This window comes from Anopheles ziemanni, chromosome X, assembly GCF_943734765.1.
Source record: "Anopheles ziemanni chromosome X, idAnoZiCoDA_A2_x.2, whole genome shotgun sequence".
NCBI classification, from domain to species: Eukaryota; Metazoa; Arthropoda; class Insecta; order Diptera; family Culicidae; genus Anopheles; species Anopheles ziemanni.
Genome location: NC_080707.1, coordinates 14,438,909 through 14,458,490, shown reverse-complemented (window position 1 = coordinate 14,458,490; position 19,582 = coordinate 14,438,909). Strand labels below are relative to the sequence as shown.

Genomic DNA, 19,582 nt, shown 5'->3' with positions numbered 1-19,582 from the left:
CCGACTATACCCTGACCGACCGACCGGGGGGTATTAGGCAAATAGGCTGGAAGCTACTACGTAGTTAAGAATTGGGGAAGGGGACGGGGGGCTATAACGGGCAAAGTACCAGTTTTGACTTCAGGTTGGGCCAGGCAGGAGAGCAAGCTCGGCGGAGACTAGTGATTAATTGCAATGTAGTCGCTCTTCGCCTGAGTGGCTTAGAAACAGCTGGCTACGGCTTTAATAGCTCTTGTCACGGATTTACATTTTACTTCGAGAACAGATTGAATGCATGATTAAACTGGGTGTGTACGGCGTTGTCCACACACACAGCGCGTCGAATGTCACCTCCCCCCTTCCCCCTGAGGTAGAGGTTTAGAGAAAGAGACGACAAAAAACAGCTCGGTACTTTACATGGACCGAAGAAAGCCGTCGTCTCAAGAAGTTGCTTTCGATGCAAATTTTCGCTATTGCAGCAGGAAAACTGGGAGTGTCGGTCTACGCCAGCGGGGGTAAACAGAATGAAGAAGCGGGATACCTAACAGCGGGCCGATTTCCCTAGTTTTCGCAGCTTCTGCCCTGCCCCGTGCGCGGAATATCCTGCAGCTACACACCTTCCGGGCAGACAAAACAGGGAACTTGCAGGGCCGGGGCCGGGCTGTGTGCTATCGAGCCGTAGGATTGCTAGCCCGTCCATGTGTGCGTGTGTGTGTGTGTGTGCACACGCGCGAAAGGGAGATCTCCGTCTTGTGGAATGTGGAAAAGTGGTTTCTTGGTGGCTCGCGCGCGTACGCCTAATTGCAGTATGCAAACACCGACACGGGCGCAAGCGCGCCAGTTTTACCGAGTGGCATTTGCGTGACTGGAAGCGTGGCCGCAGCATTCGAGTTTATCACCCCCTTTGCTGAGGGGCAGTTGCTTCGCTTCGGCAGTATACTTAGAGGATCATTTAAAATTCAATAGAAAAAACCTCGACTTATGGACAGAAGAAGTTTAGGCTGGAGGATCATATGATACCTTAAAATTCTGGAGTGAATTCACCCTCCCCAGTAGTGATTCGAATAGTTATCCTGCCTTGGGCCCAGTTGCGCAACTGCTCCTTGTCTGGCTCGGCTTGGGATTAATTACCCACAACGTACTCTGGACAATCTCAGAATCGTATAGTACTGTTACGACTTTATCAGTACTAAATCGGACATTGATGGACCAAATACAAAACATGAACTACCCTCAGTCACAGCTTTGCTGAGCCGCGCAAGGAGTCGTGTTTGCTGAATGACTCTGTCGGTATGTCTAAACATACTTGTTATGTTAGACTGCGGTATCAAGTGCGCTTTGTGATTAGCGGCTGAGGCGCGTGGAATATGCGCCGTAACTTCTACACTAGTCATAGACTGGTCGGTCCAAAATAGCTGTTTGCTATTGATGAGCTAGCCGACCGTTCCAAGAATACTCCCTCAGCGTAGTTCCGATGGTTTGGTTCAAGCCAGCGCTCTGTTGATTGTAGCTCCATGATCGCCTCGACTAACCTCTGGCACTAACCTTTGTAGCAGGGTTTAAAACCACTTTACTGTCGCGGGTTTCACTAAAGTTCACGGGTAGGTTAGAGAAAATGGATGGCTACTCCGTTGGGGAACGGAACCGACGACAGTGACCAAGTCTCGTAGACTATGGGGGGGACGGATGTGAATCTGATAGGGGAGGATGTACGCGGTATCCAAACAACACTAGTCAGCTGCGGCGATGCAGGCTGCAAAGAGCTCTCACAAACGTCACCAGGAAACGCGAAATCGATAGTGCGCGCCAGGTGGTCGGCACCTTGAAAGGACCGCTGCCTGTTAGGCTTCTGTGGCTGCTGCAGATACTACTTCTGCTACTACTACTACTTCTACTGTTACTATTACTCCTGCAAACACTGGTTCGTTGCAGCGGTTGCTTGCTACTAGACACGCACCTGGCCAACCGACGAATTAAAACGATAACACCAAACGTGTGCGCGTGGTGGTTGGTGGCAGGCTGATACCGTCTCACGAGGGGAACTAGCGCAATAGTGGGCGCGCGCGCGCGCAACGTGTGTCTATCCGTATCGGACCCGGTCCGGTCCGTTCGACGTAAACTATTTGAATGAGCCGAGGCTCGGATCGCCGCGAGATACTCGATACCCGCGCGTTCGCGCACGGCTCGGGGACCAGGTTGCTTTTTTGTTGTTTGACTTAGCTGCCGCTCGTGCCTGTTTGTGGTTGTTGACGGCGTTTATTTTTTCACATTTTTTTTATTGTTGTGTTGTTTTCTTTCTTTTTTCTTCTTCTGCTGCCCAGCACGACGGCGCACAGGGTGTGTGTGTGTGTGTGAGGTGCACCGCAAGGGTGGTGTGGCACGGTGTCACTTTACGGCAGGGTTGCTGATCGTTTCTGGTTGTTGTTGTATTTATTAATATTTTTTTCCTTGTTTTTTTTGCTTGCAAACTTCATCCCACTAAAACGTTGCGGTGGCTGGTTTGGTTTTGCCTGCCTCCTCTGGCTGCTGCCAATAAGCCTTACATCGTCTTGAATCGTCTTACACACACACACACGCGAGCGCGCGCGGAGAGGGAGAGATCGCGCAAGATCGCGCGAGAACATGCGGACGAACGATTGCGGGAAGGATGAGGAAAGGTAGGACGAGGGACGGGGGGGGGGGGGGGGGGGGAGGTGAAGAGCGGGTGGAATCCGCGACACCGGAGACCTCGCGGAGCGATAAGGACAGAGTGACAAACCGAGCACCGCAAGCCCCGGGGGAAGATGGTTCGAGGAATCGTTGGCCGGTGGAAGGGGCGGTAGGGAGACAGAGAGGGAGCTATAGGCACTGACGAGGCTAGACTGGACCCGAGCAGCTCCTTAGCTTGCCTTTAAACACTGGTTTGTGGCAGAGAGGAGCTTTCGTACGGTGTATCGAGCATCGGACAACCCGCAAGGAGCAGAAGGAGGAGGTGCAGGTGCGACGGGTGCCTTGAGGTGTAAGAAGGTGCAAAAAGTGGAGGCATAGTAGCGATATCTGCGCGACCGCAAAACTTCCCCCTGACCTGATAATGCAAACTCCCTAGAGGTTTTCCCGAGAGGTAGAGTATAGTAACACTTCGACAAGTACATTAGCCTTAAGTAGAGTCCCTTAGCGAGCAGAAGCCTTCGAAACCGGAGGAGGTTCTCCTGTCAGGAGTGTCTAAATTATCACCTTCTCACAAGTTCTCGTTTCAAACAGTTTCTTACCAGACTGGTCAAGAATGGTGTGAGCTCACCGTGTGTTGTTCATTCAAGATTTCTCTTCCAAAAAAAAACCGTAGACTGTCGAATAGAAGAAGGCAGAGAAAGTGAGGCATCACCAGATTCTGGAGTTAGCGCTTTACCCCAAAACAGGTAGTATCGGCAATCTGAAGCATCATCATCCTCTTCTGTGACTTAAAAAGTAGTTTCGTGGTTTCATTGAATTAGAACAGCGTGTCCTACAGGTGACATCTGAGAACCTCAGACCACTGACAACATTTCCATACGAGCAGATAGCGGCGGCCACTGCTCGGATGTCATTCGGTCAAGCCTCAAAAAATTGTGTTTCGTCGCTGGGTGCCCCTGCCCTCTCCCCTCTTCAACCCCATTCCACCCCGTAGGGCAACGCATATGACTTTACAAATGCTTCACCACGCGAATAATCTCCCCCTTCGCCGGCTCCCTTGGTCACTGTAAATTTATGTCTCGCGTTTTGAAGATTCGTGTTGTTGTTGCTGTTGTTGTTGTTGTTGTTATTTCACCTCTTTAACTTATGTCTGCCCCCCTTGCCGTCCCCTTTCCCCTGGCTGGCCCGCCAACCGACAGTGAAGCTCGCTGGCGTGCGCTCATGGCGAAAATCATTCGACTGTTCGACATTTGATCTTTCCGTGCGCGCATTCGGGGGTTTTGGGCTGGAGCGGGTGGGTTTAAAGTGGGGTACGTGGTGGTGGGAAGCTATTGGGGGTGTGCGGGGAAGACCACGGAAACCCGTTACCGTGGTGGGTGACAGGCAAACCCGCGGGGCCGGGGTTGTTTTGCGTTGTTTTTTTTTTCATTCGTTATTGTGGTCTCCCGTGCTTTTAATGCCCGTGGGCGTGAAGGTGGAGGATGAATGAAGCCCGATGCCCGATCCACCAGGTGGTAGTGGTGGTGGTGGTGAGAGGGAGGCGAGCCGCGGCGATGGCGGTGGAACAATGTCGCGCGACTCGCTGAATGACTCGGTGAATACATGAATATATCTTCCATATTCGTAAGGCTTCCTCGTGGAAGGCCCTGCATTCCCGGCGGCACGGTTTCAGTGTGTTTAAACGGGTTTTGCACTTGCGGGGAACGGGGCGGACGCAACAGTAGCGCAGGCGAGGGGGCACGGGAACGTGAGGCGCGAGAGAAAGAGCAAGAAAGCGAAGGAGAAAGAGCGAGAGCGTGAGTGGGAGGAGAAAGGAGAAAGATCAGCGAAAGCGTGGATGCTGGGACGAAGCTGTCGAAGCCTCGTAGGAGGTAGGATTCGCACAAGATGATAATCAAATAACTATTGCAAACCTGCAGCTGTAGGGAGGAACTCATTGTGGATGGTGATAAATTTTATTAACATCGATATCCCCTTACTATTGCCACAAAACTGCAGAGAACAATCTATATGTCTGTGCAGTTGCTTGCAATTCGAAACGCTATAAAATGCGTGTCCTTCACGCTTAACATAGGAATGGACACCTGTAGGAACCGACTTACTGAGGGGGAAGTTTGGAAGTTACTCACCGCTTATCGAATTGTTGGCGAACACAGCTGTCGCTGTAACCTTTAAAATCTTGTTCTGAACACTTTTACCAGATGCAAATGTGATCGGAAACCGGAGAGCACACTCTTCACACTGTGGGCAGCTACGTCGAAAATATCCACCGCTTCTCGGTTGCTAAAAGCATACGAGAGTAGACCATGCGAGGAACTAGCGAGGGTTTATCGAGTATATAGGGGAAAGAGGAGCAAGATGCACCGGTTGGGTAAATATACACCGAAATGAAGGGTAAGTTCTCCCATAGAGGTATTAGTACCAATAGAGGTTGTAGTGTAAATCCTAGCTCTACATCGAAGTACATACTATAGCGATATTTGTTCTAGTATGACATTTTATTTGACCTTCTACGGAGTGTTCAAAAAATAAACCTTCAAACTCCGTGATAAACTAGGGATCCAAAATTTATATTAAGAATTTATCAGGTATGCTACGAATTCCTTAAGGCTCCAAGTCACTGCAAAATTCATTGGTCTTTGATTCCAATGCATTGGTCTATGACCAAGACAATGCATTCTAGTCATTTTACGTTATATTTGAAGTATGCTTCAAAAATAATTTACAGTCAAAATATATTCAGTGTTTACCGAGTTTGCTGTACAACCACCATTATAGACACACGATACCACTATTGGAACCATACCACAATTGTGGGAACAACCGGTTAGGAACAAATCAAGTAGAGATTCATCTAGTACCTCAAAGTGTGTTTCAAACTTCAAGAATACTGCAAGCAATCGATTCATAATCCTCCAGAGATAGAAAGTAAAAAATCCTTCGGAAATAAATTATCCTGTTTTGACACACCATATTTTAAGAGTTTTCATATCGTCATGGTCAAATTTTGGTTACCAAAGAAATGGAAGAGAATCGATCGATCGTCATTCATTATCGAGCATTGTTCTTTAATTTGACTGCGAGAAAAAGAAAGATTTTTGGTTGCGTGGTGCATTTTGCTCAGCCTCACCCTACGTTAGCCGTAATCTAGGTTCGTAATTAATCGAAATTCATTCGCGATTTTGGATCGACAGTAACAACGTGACTAGACCAATCGGGGCCGAGCCCACCACGGTTATCGGGTGCCCCCAGCAAGCGTTGGGTGCCCGACCAAATAGACTAAGTACGGTACAAACCAGACGCGATAACTTGACTAATCGTATGAGAACCGGTGATGTACGCGGTGATGACGATAAAGCGGCATATGGGGGCCTGTTCTGCTGTGCCTAGAATATCATTCTTATATATTCTGTGTTGTGTCTACAATCGATGGCTTTGTTCTTCTTTCGTTTCGTTTCATTGTGTAACGAAACGTCCCAACTTTGACCGATAGCTTCCCATTCGATAACCGCCATAACCTTCGTTCGTTGACCCAACGCGTTATTGGTTTTTGGCAGTGATGTGTGCGAATTTATCAGCAGGAATCTTTCGGTAAGGGTTCCTTATTATACATGTATTTCAATTCCTATTTTTGAATTCTTATATTAATCCTAGGAGTACCTATAGGTCTATGGTATCTTCCAGCTCGTTCTCTGACCCTCGGACGGTTGGCTTTGGTTTGTGGATGTGTTCCGGCGAATGGCGTCCCTCGGGCGAGGCGGTCGTCTTGTCGGACCGGAGTAGGATGTTGCCCAGCGGGGGGCCGAAGGTGGGTACCGGCTCGGACCGCTGGTAGATTGGGAAGCCGCGCAGGAACGTGCCGTGTATGACGCCGCGTAGCGTCCGGTTGAGGTACGGTGTCACCTTGTGCTGGAACTCGATCATACTCTCGGTGACGGTGAAGGTGCCCTCCGGGTCCCACACGCACAGGTCGCCATCGTAGCCCGGATCGAGCCGGCCTTTGCACGCGTCGAGCCCACTGAGGCGGGCCGGCTCAGTGCAGAGCAGCCGCACCGTGTCCTCTAGCGTCAGCCCGTACTGCTGGCAGCTGGTCCAGAACAGGGGTAGTCCGAGCTGGAGCGAGGAAATGCCACCCCAAGCCTCGAGGAAGTTCCCCTGCCGCTTGCCCTCGGTGAGCAGCTTCATCTGGGGCGTGCTCGGCGAGTGGTCCGACACGACCAGATCGATGTCGCCGGTCTGGATGGCGCGCCAGAGCAGCTCCCGATTGGCGCCGCTGCGTATCGGCGGGCAGCACTTGAACTCGGTGCGCGCATCCGGCACGTCCTCAGCCGCCAGCGACAGGTAGTGGTGGCAGGTCTCGACCGTCAGCCGGCCCCCGTGCTGCCTCGTCTCCCGGATGGTCGGCAGGGCCTGCGCCGTCGAGAGGTGCACGATGTGCGTCCGGAGGTCGTACTGCCGGGCCACCTGCGACACCAGCTCGATCGCCCGCTGCTCCATGTTGTCCGGCCGGGACTCCAGGAACGTACGGTACTTGTAGGGATCGCCCTCACCCTCACCCGCGCCGGTCCCCGCTTGTTGGCAGTCGATTTCCGCATGAAACTGGAGTGGAGGAAAGTCCAACATTCAATAAAGCACACCTGGGAGTATTCCACACCGACTGCACCTACCGCCAGTACCGCCCCGCTACCCTCCATGATGCGCGCCGCCGCATGCACGTCCTCCTCGGTGACGTGCGGGAACTCGTCCACGCCGCTCGGACACAGGAAGCACTTGAACCCGATCACACCGGCCGCAATCATGCGCCGCAGCTCGCCCCCGTTCCCCGGCACCAGCCCACCCCAGAACGCCACGTCGACGAAAATCTTGCCACGGGCGGCGTTGATTTTGGTGCGCAGGTTGGCGATGGTCGTCGTCGGCGGGATCGAGTTGAGCGGCATATCGCAGACGGTGGTGAAGCCACCGGCCGCGGCCGCCTTCGTCGCCGTGTGAAAACCCTCCCACTCCGTCCGGCCCGGCTCGTTGATGTGCACGTGCGTGTCGACCAGGCCCGGCATGATCAGCAGGTCACCAAAGTCGAAATGCTAATCGGAACGGAGGGTCAGCTTGGAAACCCAAAAACCAAATTCCGGAACTCCTTAACCGGAGTAGCTTACCTCCAGCTCGCCCTCGTGCTCCCTCAGGTAGCTTTCCGCGGCCGGCCACGTGTCTAGGACGCGCGTCACCTTGCCGTCGATGGCGGAGATGACCAACCCGCCGGCGAACACCTCCGCCGCCCGGCTGGCACTGTTAAGGAATATTCTTTTGCTGGTGAACACCGTCTCCATGGTACGTCCGACTGCCGAATGGGTATCGCCGCGTGCCGCCACCGAGTCTTATAAGCGATCGCCATATTGCGATCCCGCGGGCAAACACACCACAAAGGAAAACAAACTGGCGACGTATTTCGGACTGCGAAGTATGTTTGTGTACTAGCAAAACAGCGAGCTGCCGGGTTGGTGAAACCAAGGGGGGATTGCACCGCACCATATCGCGCACATTGTTAACGGTCCACGTAGCTACAGCTACGTGTAGCGACTGCATGCGCCATTATCGCAGGGAAAATTTCCAAAAGATCGCCCAAGGATTTGGCGCGGAATCTGGCGGCTGGAAAGCGACAGTTCCGTCGCAACGGAGAGTCTACTCTGTTTATTCAAACACCCAAGCTGAGTAAATCCGACTCGGCGCGGTGGGATTGAACGTTTCGAACGTGGCCGTCCCGTTTACAGCGTCACGGTTTATTGTTGTTTTGTGTCACCCCAAAAACCCAATCTGCACGATGAAGCAACCGAATCTATCGAACGCTGAACAAACAACAACGAAACTGTAACAATACACCTAACAAACAACGCAAAACAGAGGCAAAGTTAAACAACCGCTCGAAGGAATGGCTGGGAAGCACAAAAAACACTATCATGGAGGCTTCCATATAGCCAACGCCTCATCACGTTCTATGGCAACACGTGACAACGTTCCAGTACTGCGCTGATTGGAATGCATCCAGCATCCTACCGATACACGCTTCGCTACGTAGAAGTAAATCTGCATGTCGGTTTCATTTGGCGGAGAATGTTGGTTCCATTTGACTGACCACCGACCAATTCCGATTGCATTTCGTAGTGACGCACATAGCAAGCTGATCCAAGTACTGATCTTTACTGTACGACGTACTGAAAAGGACCAAATGTTTTCATAATTAATTTAATCGTTTTGTTTGGTAGATTCCATTGGCTACGGTGGCCACTTTCTAGGATGTGAAAAATCATATGGGTTTTGAGTTGTTTAAATGTTAGAAAATGCAACACTGGCGCAGCTTTACGCAGGCACAAATATATCTGTTGTTTACAGGTACGTTTCTGTAAAAGCATTCGTTTATATCTCAAAGGAATCACCTTGAGAAATACGTTAACCAGATCCTTCCGCTCACTACCGTTTCGGTTTTTCAAAACGTAAACGCTTATACCAGTTTAAACGGCTGCAATAGACGAAACGTTGTGAAACCGTTGTTGTTGTACGTGCTGGAAGAGCTGGTGTCAATATTTTTCCATGCTAAATCGTCATGATGAATTCATTGATACATTTGCACGGACGGTGTTGAAACGATCCCTCCACAACACGATCGACATTGGCTGGAACACATGCTGTACTTTAAACACTAGCTGCACACACATGTGTGCGTGAGGCAGAGCCGTACACGTAGCCAGCTGTTCGGCTGACGTAAACAATTGTCAGTGAGTGTTTTGATCCGGGCAGGAGTTTGTAAATAGGAAGCCTTTCGTTCGAGAAAATCCCTCCGTTCGGCAGACAGTAATTGTTGGTGGTGTTTTCAGATGTACAAACGTTTGTGATGTTTCGCGTACTTCGGGCGGTGAACTATCAGCGAAGTGTGCTGGCGGCGATCCGGATTCCATTACAATCCGGCGTACGTACGGTTCAGAGCACCAGCCAAGGCGGTCACAGGGAGCAGGAGGACAGGAGCGGTCGGTACGATGGATATTCGATTGGATTGGCGGTAGCGCTGGTGGGACTGTTTGGACTATCGCAAACACGAAACCGGGAGGGAACCCGGGCCAGCTGGTGCGATTTGGTGCCGGCGGTGTTCGCCCGCACGAGTGCGAGCAACGCCGGGAGTAGGCGGAAGGAATTTAACTTCATCGCCGATGCCGTGGAGCTGTCCGCACCGGCCGTTGTCTACATTGAGATACGCGACCGGCAGCATGTGGACTTTTTCACCCGCGAACCGCTGACCGTCTCGAACGGGTCCGGGTTTATCATCGACTCGAACGGGCTGATCCTCACGAACGCGCACGTCGTCATCAGCAAGCCGCACACGATGGTCACCGTGCGGCTGCCGGACGGACGTACCTTCCCCGGCACGGTCGAGCACGTCGATCCGGCGTCCGATCTGGCTACCGTGCACATCCAGTGCAGCAACCTGCCCACGCTAAAGCTCGGCAACTCGAGCGATCTGCGGCCGGGCGAGTGGGTGGTCGCGCTCGGCAGCCCGCTAGCGCTGAACAACACGGTCACGGCGGGTGTGGTCAGCTCGACGCACCGGGCCTCGCAGGAGCTGGGTCTGCGGGGCAAGGACATCAACTACATCCAAACCGATGCCGCCATCACGTTCGGCAACTCGGGCGGCCCGCTGGTCAACCTCGACGGGGAAGCGATCGGCATCAACAGCATGAAGGTGACGCCCGGCATCAGCTTCGCCATACCGATCGACCACGCGAAGGAGTTCCTGGGCAAAATTAGGGATCGCCCGTCCGGTCGGCGCGCTTCCATCGATGGGCCCCCGTTCCGGCGCTACCTCGGCATCACGATGCTTTCGCTCACGCCGGACATCCTGCGCGAGCTGCAGCAGCGCAGCCACAACTTCCCCACCGAAGTGCGGGGCGGGGTGCTCGTGTGGAAAGTGATCCAGGGGTCGCCGGCGCACGTGTGAGTGTTTGCACGATCGGGGTTTTTAATCAATAGGCATTCCCGTTACTGACGCATCGTTTTTTCTCCTTTCTAGTGGCGGCCTGCAGCCGGGAGATATTATCACGCACATCAACGGCAAGGATGTGAAGACCAGCTCGGACGTGTACGACGTCCTGCAGGGAACCACGAAATCGCTCACCATCTCGATCCACCGCGGACAGCAGCTGACCACCGTGAAAGTAGTCCCGGAAGACGCGTCGGAGTAGAGGGCAATTGTTTGCTTGTGATTTGGATACCTTTTGCCCCCGTGTGTACGTGTGTATGTGTGCGCGCGCGATCGGATCGTTTGTTAGCAAATCCTTCGTGGTGCGTTTTGCGTATAGATTTTATTTAATTGCATTAAAAACGAATACTGCCTCTATTAAAATCACATCGTCACACTTATTCCAAGTGGGGCTGGGGATTTCTTTTTTTTCGCTCTCTCATCATGCTTCAACTATTCTACTGCTTCACTCATAATCGATGAAAAACAATCTCAACAAATCAACTAAATCTACTAGTACTAAAAAGGAAACCGGAACCAATTCTATAGGCGCAGTACGTGCTTCGGCATGCTTACGGCTCGCTCGCAGAACTATAGTTCGGTGGTTTTCTCGAGGTTCTTACAGCTGCTTCGAGCATACAGGCACACACTGCAACAGTGTAGCGCTTCCCGTTCGTTGGAAGAAAGCACATTTAAGATGAAAAGATGCAAACAAACAAATCAAGCGGCTCGCCGGAGACTTCTTGTCGGTAATTAGTTCCTTCCTTATCACACAATCAATCTCATCCGTAGCGTAACGGTAAAACAAGGGAACGAAAAATTCCACGTAGGTACGGTAGGTGCAGAAAGAAGGAAAGCAGGGCGGGCTTGGGAATGTTTACAGCGGGACGCCGTTGCCATTGGGCTTGCCGGTTCCGTTGCCGTTGGCAAGCGCCCGGTGGGTGTAGAACACGTCGTAGTTGCGGGTGTAGTCGCGCGGCAGGCTCAGCTTGTACGTGTCCGCCGCTAGGTAGGCGGCACCGACCGCCATCGTCGTCGCCAGCCGCAGCAGGCGCAGATCGTACGGGAAGTGGCGGGCTTGCAGTTCGCGCACAAACCCGTGCCGCAGCAGGTCCCAGCTGAGCCACACCGAGCCGACGCACACGATGTCGAGCTCGGTGGCGTCACGCAGCAGGTCGGGCGAGATCTTGGCCTGCAGTGCGCACACCGACTGCGCCAGACACTGGCCGGCCTCGTCGAACAGCTTCAGGCAGAGCGGATCGCGCTCCTCGACGGCCGCCCGGGCCAGCCGGGCGCACAGACCGGCGTACGTCGTCTTGCAGAAGCGCCCGTAGCAGTGGTCGAGCAGATCGTGCAGCGTTCGCACGCCGAAGTGCTGCTGGATCAGCTCCCAGACACGCTCGACCGGAAGCTTGCTGCACCGCAGGTTGTCCCGATGGTCGAACACGGTCTTGATCGCGTTCCGCGCAATCCACCAGGCTTTCGGAGCGACGACATGGAATGGGAATCAAAACGAAAAGCCACATTAGTACCGCGAGCCGTTGTGCTGTGCTTCGTGCGGGCCCTCTTACCACCACCCTCGTCCCCGATCATGTGACCCCAGCCACCGCAACCGTGCGCACTTCCGTCCGGATTGCGCAGCAGCGTATTCGAGCCGGTGCCGGCGATGATCACCATGCCGCCCAGGTTCGACACGGCGTGGATGCTGCCGATGGTGTCGCTGCACACCACGTACCGCTCCGCCACGGTCGGGTAGTGCGTCCGCAGGTAGTTCTCCAGCTCGCGGTTCGTGTCCTCCGCTTCGGCGCCGCTCAGGCAGAGCCCGATCGCCGTCAGCTCCTGGTCGGCGGGCAGGTTGGCCTCCGCCTTGGCCGCCCGCGCCATCGCATCTATGCGCTCCGCCACGCCCGGGATCCCCACCGCCCAGTGGTTCGTACTCGGGCCCTTGGCCTTTCCCACGATCCGGCCGCTTTCATCGCAGATCACCAGCGTGGAGTGCGTGGCACCGCTGGAAAGTGGGAAACGGAAAAGAAAAAGTAATGTTAAACCAGTATAATAAAGGAAATAAGGAACAGAGAAATGAGCGGGGCCCCTGTGCAAAACCATAAACAATGGTACATTTTTTATGCTTTTCAACAAAATCATGTTGCTGAACACTTTTTTCCTAAAATCAATAAGCTTTCACGCGGACTCATCGATGTTTGTTGATGTTGTTTGCTTGTTTTCAATTGATCTAAATTCACTTTTGGTCCAAATAGAAGAGAGTCACCACAAAAGAAATCGTTGCACTGTTAACTGAGTAATTTTAGTTACTTAGAGAATACGTCAGCTTTTTAAAAATAATTTGTATACAGGATTAATTTGAACTACAATTTATCAAAAATCAATTCACTTTACAATAAACCAAAATTTATATGTTGATTAAAATTCAACGAAAATAAGTATAACAATATTTAACACGTTCCGTACCGCGTCACCCAAATATGGGTGACAGCAGTTCTAGTTCTAAAACGTTTTTGACCCATAAATAAATGAAAATGCAACATAAAAATTATTGTAATATTTTATATAAATTATTGGGAAGCTAACATTTTGCTTGGCATTCGAAAACAATCGGTTTAAGTTTTAAATTATAAACAAATTGTAATTTGAAAAATTGTACTAAAAATTGTGCTAAAACGCTTGGTACGGAACGTGTTAAACACATTATCCTTTAAGGTATCTGGCCCGAAAACGTGTGCCGACCCCTAGTTTAGAGCGACTGTTTCTCGGCATTCATGTTTATAGTGAGCAGCAAAATTACCCATTTAATTTATTGCCGGTCGATCGTAGAAGAATGATGCCAAATTCTATAAAATATTTACTTCTATTGATAAATCTAAGGAGAAGGGTTGAAACTTAGATGCTTCTTGTTAACATGGCCTTTGCCTGGGAACGTTCCCCTTAATGTCCACACCTTTGACAGATTGACGCATATGCATCCAATCAATCAGGACTTTCGCGAATGGGGCCCAATAATGTGCGTTAAGTGCCTCAACGTAAATGCAACTCCATCTGGTCGTAGTTCGCACGGTATTTGAAGTGTTTGTCCCTTCCCCGGAGTTGTTGCATCTAAATGACTCGCGCTGTGCATGTTTTATGATGCCTCCTTGCACGAAGGAGAGTCATAACTCTTTCAACCCGCTCTGCCCGTTTGTGTTTCCCCTCTTCGCGTGGCGGTCATTCGAGCCGATCTTGACATTCAGGCCCGACATCGTCGCCCGGGCGGTTATCGCCGTCGGCCCGATAAGGGCGGGAAGCCAAAGCCGACTATCTAAGTAGTGCAGTAGGTGCACTAAGCCCATCAAGATCGATTGTTGGCGGCAACATCGATTTTCGCAAAACAATGCTATTGTCGAAGCCGGGTTGATTAGAAAGACCCTGTTCGCGGTTGGTCCTAAAACCATACGAGATTCGCACCGGGTCATTATCACTGACGTGGATACTAGCGTAAGAGGTAGGGTTGGTGTGGGGAAGGGCTCGGGAGAGTATCATCAATTACGCGGAAGTTGCTCTGTGCTCGCGTGATATGGAACGAAATTCGAAAGGGTGTGGGTGAAAAGAAAGAACAAGTGGTCGCCATGTGCCTGCGATAGGACAGGCTGTAAATTATCACTCAACGCCATATTGGATTGTTACTTTTTCGTCTAATGAATATAGCCATCGAGCCGGAGTACATCAAGCCTCGCGTTTATCAAGCGCATTGGAAATACACTTAGCCAAACAAGTATTCAGTCATAAACGTAACAGTCATCAAATTTCCCTCTAAGCCTCCTTAATGTAGCTAATACATGACCTAGGACAAACATGTAAAGGGCATACCTATTGAGCGCTTTACAAGTTGAGATGGTTACTTGAAGTTCACATGGTTTTTAAGAAAACTGCACAAAGGTCCGAAGTCGAAACCAAGAAAGTATCCGAACACCTGATTCTATTGAGGAAAAATATCGGATTTTTGAAGTCTCAATACATCGAGTGTTTTACCAGGAATTATTTCTAGTTATCTGGTGTCAAAAAAGATTTAATGCAAATCATGAACGTGCCCAGTAAAACTACGTAAACAAGTGCTGACGTCAGGAAACTAATTACGTTAACATTTGTTTTTTTTTTTCTAATTACGATCTAAAGGAGTTTGCTTGAAAAGTCACGAACAGCTTTATACTCTAAGAATTGTCAAACTTGGCTAATGGAGCGTCTCGATCGTCAGTGATTTAGTTGGGACGGAAACTGTGGAGATTCTTCGGGAAACAGATTTACATGTAAGAATTACCCTTTGCGATTATTGGATTGTTTAGTCAAACAGGGAAAACGCCGGGAAATCGAAAAACAAAACATTTTGAGACCAACCGAGTGTTGGTGCAACGTTCTTTACACTGGCGAGATCAAAGTAAAGAACATTGGCCCGGTAAAGTAAAGAACAACCGGCCGTAGATGGTAAAACCTTGGGCTAAACAGATCTCTGTAGAAGTACTATGATAGAAATAAAGCCTGAGTACTCGGAAGCTATTATCAAAGGTCAAATGAAGGCCACATTAAATACACTATATTGGCGAAATGAATATCAAATTGCTCATCATGTTGGTTTATCTGTGAAATGTTTTGTCCTGGATCGTTAATTTGCTGAGATAGCAAGGTTTAAAGTTAAGCTTGGTGACTGTCGGGATACTTAATTGACTTACTGTATAAACGTTCTTTGTTTTCCTGCTAATCTGTGCGATAGCCGCTGTTACCCTATCTAATACATATTCCTGATACTACTGCGCATTAGTATCATTAGCATTGAAGTACCTTGTTTTCATAACTTTGCATTATTAGGGTGGGGTGCATTTTTAATTGATTTTGCCTAATGTTATTCCCCTTTCTGGGGGTGAATTGTTTGGTTTGTACTCTTCAAGTAGTGACAGGAAGGGCTTATCTTTATGGTAGCTTTACTTGCGAGGTAACCATATCCGCGTCGTGCTCTTGCAGTAAAGGCTGATTCGCACGTCGGCAAGTGCAAGTGGCAAGTGCAATGATGATGATGATGAATTGGTGTGCAATTGGCAAGTACTTTCCGGTAAACGACTCACACAAGTACACAGAAAGTTATGAAATTTAATTTACCATGGTTTGATCTTCAATAATTAAAAAGATCGATCATTGAGGCAACAGAATAACAATTTCGTAACATAAGTCCTAAGTTTAATAAATAAATCACGAAAACGAAATAGTTTTTATTTGACAACTTGTAATTACACGAGTTCTCATCCAATGGAGTAGCTTACTTGCCACTTGCCGTGCGATCAGCCTTAATTTCCCCTTGATTTGCAAGCGACGCCTTTCGGTCAAGATACCGACAGCCTCAATCAACTTAGCGGCCAGTTTGTTTGCGTATCAAAAACCCCCAAGCCCCCGGCTAAGACGAGGTAAAGGATTGTTCAACAATTGCCTACAATTGGCTAGCTGAGCGTGGCCGAGATTGGAAAGAATGTCTACCAAATGGTTCGCTTCGTTCGTAGGCCAAAACCACACCAACACGCGCACGTTTGTGCGTTTTTCCGGTTTCGCTGATAGCGCGCAAACCTGTGGCGGGCAATTTTTGTCGCGATATTGGCGATACAATTTGCGGCCGCACAATGAAAGTGAATGGAATTCAGCGGGGCACCTTGAAACCGAGCACCAAGCAAGGCAACTTTCAGGGGGAGGGATAGTAACGGATCCGCCGCCGCGCGGGGAAGGAGGGGTCCTCCGCCAGTTTATTAACTCTGCTCAAAATTGTTTGAGACTACCATCGACGTTCTGTCTCGCGGTTTCATCTACATTACGCCTGCCCGCGATCGTTACATTCTAATAATTGAAGGCTTTGCCTCGTGGTTCAATTTCTTCCACCGAAACCGCTGCCGTTTGCTTACGAAACGACTCTTTTTCCATCTTCAGCTGTTAGCTTTTCTCCCTCCTGTGCCGCTGGTTTTCCATCCATTACCTATTGCCTATGGCTGCTTTGCGCCATTTCCAAATGCTTGGGTTGGATATTGTTTTTTTCTTCCACCTCAGTTTTCGACGTTTGAAACGCTCGTTCGGTTGCATTTCGGTTGTATGACGAAACAGCGGGTGGCAGTGGGATTCTTCAAACTGGCAGACCGTTAGGACATGGCCGTCGGGGTGGGCCTTTCGCCTGGGTGCGCCCTCTTATACAAAACGGCACGATTTTCAGACGGAAGCCAAGCACAATACAAAACACAAAAAATACAGAGACTTGTTAACACGTAAGCATGCACATGCGGCCTGTCCGACAACGTGAACGTGTGCCCTGGAAACGGTTTGTTTTTGAGCCGCTGGGTAAGTGAAAAACGGAGGCGAAAGACTGGACAGACATTTCTTATTGATGCTGAACGATCGAAAGGGAAAATCGTCTGTCCATGAGGGGATTAGTAAAGGAAGAGGGACTTACCCTTCAACGCCACCGATGTACATTGCCGGGGATGGGAAAGAGTTTGGTTGCTGCGAATGAACACTGGAACCGACACGATTCGTTTGGCGTACAACTGTCGCACTATGTGCGATCGGATATCCGCTGCGCAGCGTTGGCCCGGAGAACACGCCTCACAAGCACTTTCTCCCGATGTCTGCCGATCGGTAGTGGTCGCAAAATTGGTGCAGCCACGCGAGCCACCGTCTTCGATAAGTTGATAGCGGTTGAGTGCGGTTGGGAAGTAGGGGGGCGTGGAGGGAAGGAGAGTGAAGAAATCCGGAATTCGTTTTTCTCGTTCACCTTCAGAATACTGGACCGCTGGTGAAGTAAAGGGCGACAACACGTTGAACCGTGCACGGGCAGGAACCACGCGTGCTCCGGTAACCGGATAGCAACGATGCACCACGGCAGTCCACAAATGTTAAAGCTGTCAAGCGGACGAGCAGAGCTATATTTGCCAACGGGTCACAACATCACAGACACTGTGGAGCGGGGTTTCTTCCCGACGGGGGGGCGCTTCTTCCGTTGCCGGAGTCTGGCTGGACCGCTTTTCACGCTGGCGTTTGTTTACTTTCGCTCGATGCGTTACCTAAGCCCGCTAAGCCAAGGGTGGGAGACTTGCTGCACGCACGGTTTTTGGTTTTCTTTTTCGGTTTTGTTTACGAAAGCACGGTCCGAATGGACTGGAATCCGACCACTGAATGATGCCGGAACGAGCCCGTGCCCAACTAGTCATGGCAACAAAACCCGCGCCCCGAGCTGGTGTGTGTAGGCGATTAGTGTGACTGCCGCCGCCTGGCCACAAATGCAAACAACAATCGACGTTCCACGCGCGGCGAAGTGAGCGAAATGTCTTCTTGACGGTTGCTTGTTGAGCTTCCGAGCACAACCCGCTCGCAACAGCTGGTTCCATCGGTATGCCTACGTGTGTGTGTGTGCGGGTTGTGTTTGTTTCCCTTTTACTACGGGTTGTAATCGACGCGTACGGGGACACGTTTCTGTTTACCAAATCGTAATACGAATCCTTCAAACTCCTGTAAAAACATAAACAATCTTATGCGTGCCCAGAAATATGTTTCTAAATAGAAAAAAAAAACCCTAATCGAAAAGGTCAAGCGCATGTCATCGTCGCACAACTAAACTAGGTCAGTAACGGTCTGCCAATTCTGGTCCAGCTGCAAGGTTAGCATAATCAAAGCGATTAGGAAGCTACGTGTAATTGATAGCAAACACGTTCCTTTATTTTTGCCGATGAAAACACATCGCCAACGGTTGATTCGAATTTCCATTTTTTACAGTCAGTTAATTGTTGACATTTGGCTACCGACGAGCATTCGTCAACGCCAAAGCTGCCGGTGTGGCTGTCAAAACACCAGCCATCGCTGGACCCCACTGCTGTCGTGGAAAACAGTTTCATATTTGCTAATTGGTATATTTTCTGGATATAGTGAATAGCAAAAGAACATTGGTACAATCGAGGAACTGTGTTTGTTGATGGTGCCCCAATTGTGCTTGTGTTACGGATGTGATGTCGTCAACAAAGATGTCGTCTGCGATGAATCAGGATTATACGCTTGGCTCCTTGCGATTGAAATTGCTGGAGACAGACTTGCGAGTGAAAGCGATCATCATGGTATGATATTTGGGAAGCCAGTTTGCAGGCAGTGTTAAACGGGGCATCTTTATCTCCACCTCGTTGCAGGATATCAACAATTTTCGTGGCACCATTGTTGAACTGGAAATATTGAACGAAGCGGGCCGGGAAAAGTTGGCTGAACTACGAAAATGCATCGAGCAGCTGGAAGATCTGGCACACGATGAAAATGACGGCACTATTCTGCAAGATGTTGAGAAGTATCGCGCACAGCTGTTCAGGTAAGTTCAGGCAATACGGGAACACCTCGGATGGGAATTTCGAAACGATGTCCTCTATTGCAGCACCCAGCAAGCGTTCCGGAAAGCTAATATTACCGCGATGCTGGAGATCTCGAAGGCCAACAAGGAGGAACTGTTCGCGTTGCGGCCGGATGCGAGTGAGGTTCGCAAGCGCCACACGACCAGCTCACTCGGTTCGAAAGCGGTTCGCAGCTCCGCGCTGCTGATGCAGCATGAAAGTGTCACCGAACGGATGCACTCGATCTCGCAGCAGCTGTTCGAGACGACACAAAAGTCCGCGGCAACGCTGGATTTGCTGGTCGCAAACAGCGCGACGGTGCAGAGTACGGCCGATGAGCTGCTGCAAACGGCTGGCACGATAAAGCAGTCGCACAAATTGCTCGAAAAATACAGTCGCCGCGACTGCACCGATAAAATATTGGCAGCTTTCGGACTCACACTCTTCCTAGTCAGCGTGATTTATGTTTTATCGCGTCGATTATTCTAGGGATGCAGGTTTAGTAAGCCTCAGGGATTGGGTGGGTTAATTCATAGTTTTTTGCGATATGATCCGATGGATCTTTCGC

At 50.3% G+C, this 19,582-nt stretch overlaps 4 protein-coding genes across 4 annotated transcripts; 2 read left to right on the top strand and 2 right to left on the bottom strand.

Moving 5' to 3' along the window:
• Positions 1-3,649: 3,649 nt before the first annotated feature.
• On the bottom strand, positions 3,650-7,952 carry LOC131291124 (allantoinase). The gene is made up of 4 exons (XM_058320315.1): positions 7,782-7,952; positions 7,296-7,709; positions 6,404-7,227; positions 3,650-3,692 (listed from the first exon to the last, which is right to left on the bottom strand). The coding sequence occupies exons 1-4, from the start codon at positions 7,950-7,952 to the stop codon at positions 3,650-3,652; spliced, it is 1,452 nt and encodes a 483-aa protein (XP_058176298.1).
• Positions 7,953-9,511: 1,559 nt separating this feature from the next.
• LOC131291123 (serine protease HTRA2, mitochondrial) lies at positions 9,512-10,887 on the top strand. Its single transcript, XM_058320314.1, has 2 exons — positions 9,512-10,605; positions 10,682-10,887. Exons 1-2 carry the CDS (start codon positions 9,512-9,514, stop codon positions 10,851-10,853), a joined length of 1,266 nt encoding a protein of 421 aa, XP_058176297.1. The 3' UTR covers positions 10,854-10,887.
• Positions 10,888-11,067: 180 nt separating this feature from the next.
• On the bottom strand, positions 11,068-17,314 carry LOC131290829 (N-acetyl-D-glucosamine kinase). Its single transcript, XM_058320009.1, has 3 exons — positions 17,100-17,314; positions 12,202-12,638; positions 11,068-12,109 (listed from the first exon to the last, which is right to left on the bottom strand). The coding sequence occupies exons 1-3, from the start codon at positions 17,120-17,122 to the stop codon at positions 11,508-11,510; spliced, it is 1,062 nt and encodes a 353-aa protein (XP_058175992.1). The 5' UTR covers positions 17,123-17,314; the 3' UTR covers positions 11,068-11,507.
• A 1,187-nt stretch (positions 17,315-18,501) lies between these two features.
• Positions 18,502-19,552, top strand: LOC131290900 (vesicle transport protein SEC20-like). The gene is made up of 3 exons (XM_058320086.1): positions 18,502-18,753; positions 18,823-18,995; positions 19,059-19,552. Exons 1-3 carry the CDS (start codon positions 18,649-18,651, stop codon positions 19,501-19,503), a joined length of 723 nt encoding a protein of 240 aa, XP_058176069.1. The 5' UTR covers positions 18,502-18,648; the 3' UTR covers positions 19,504-19,552.
• The last annotated feature ends 30 nt before the right edge of the window (positions 19,553-19,582 follow it).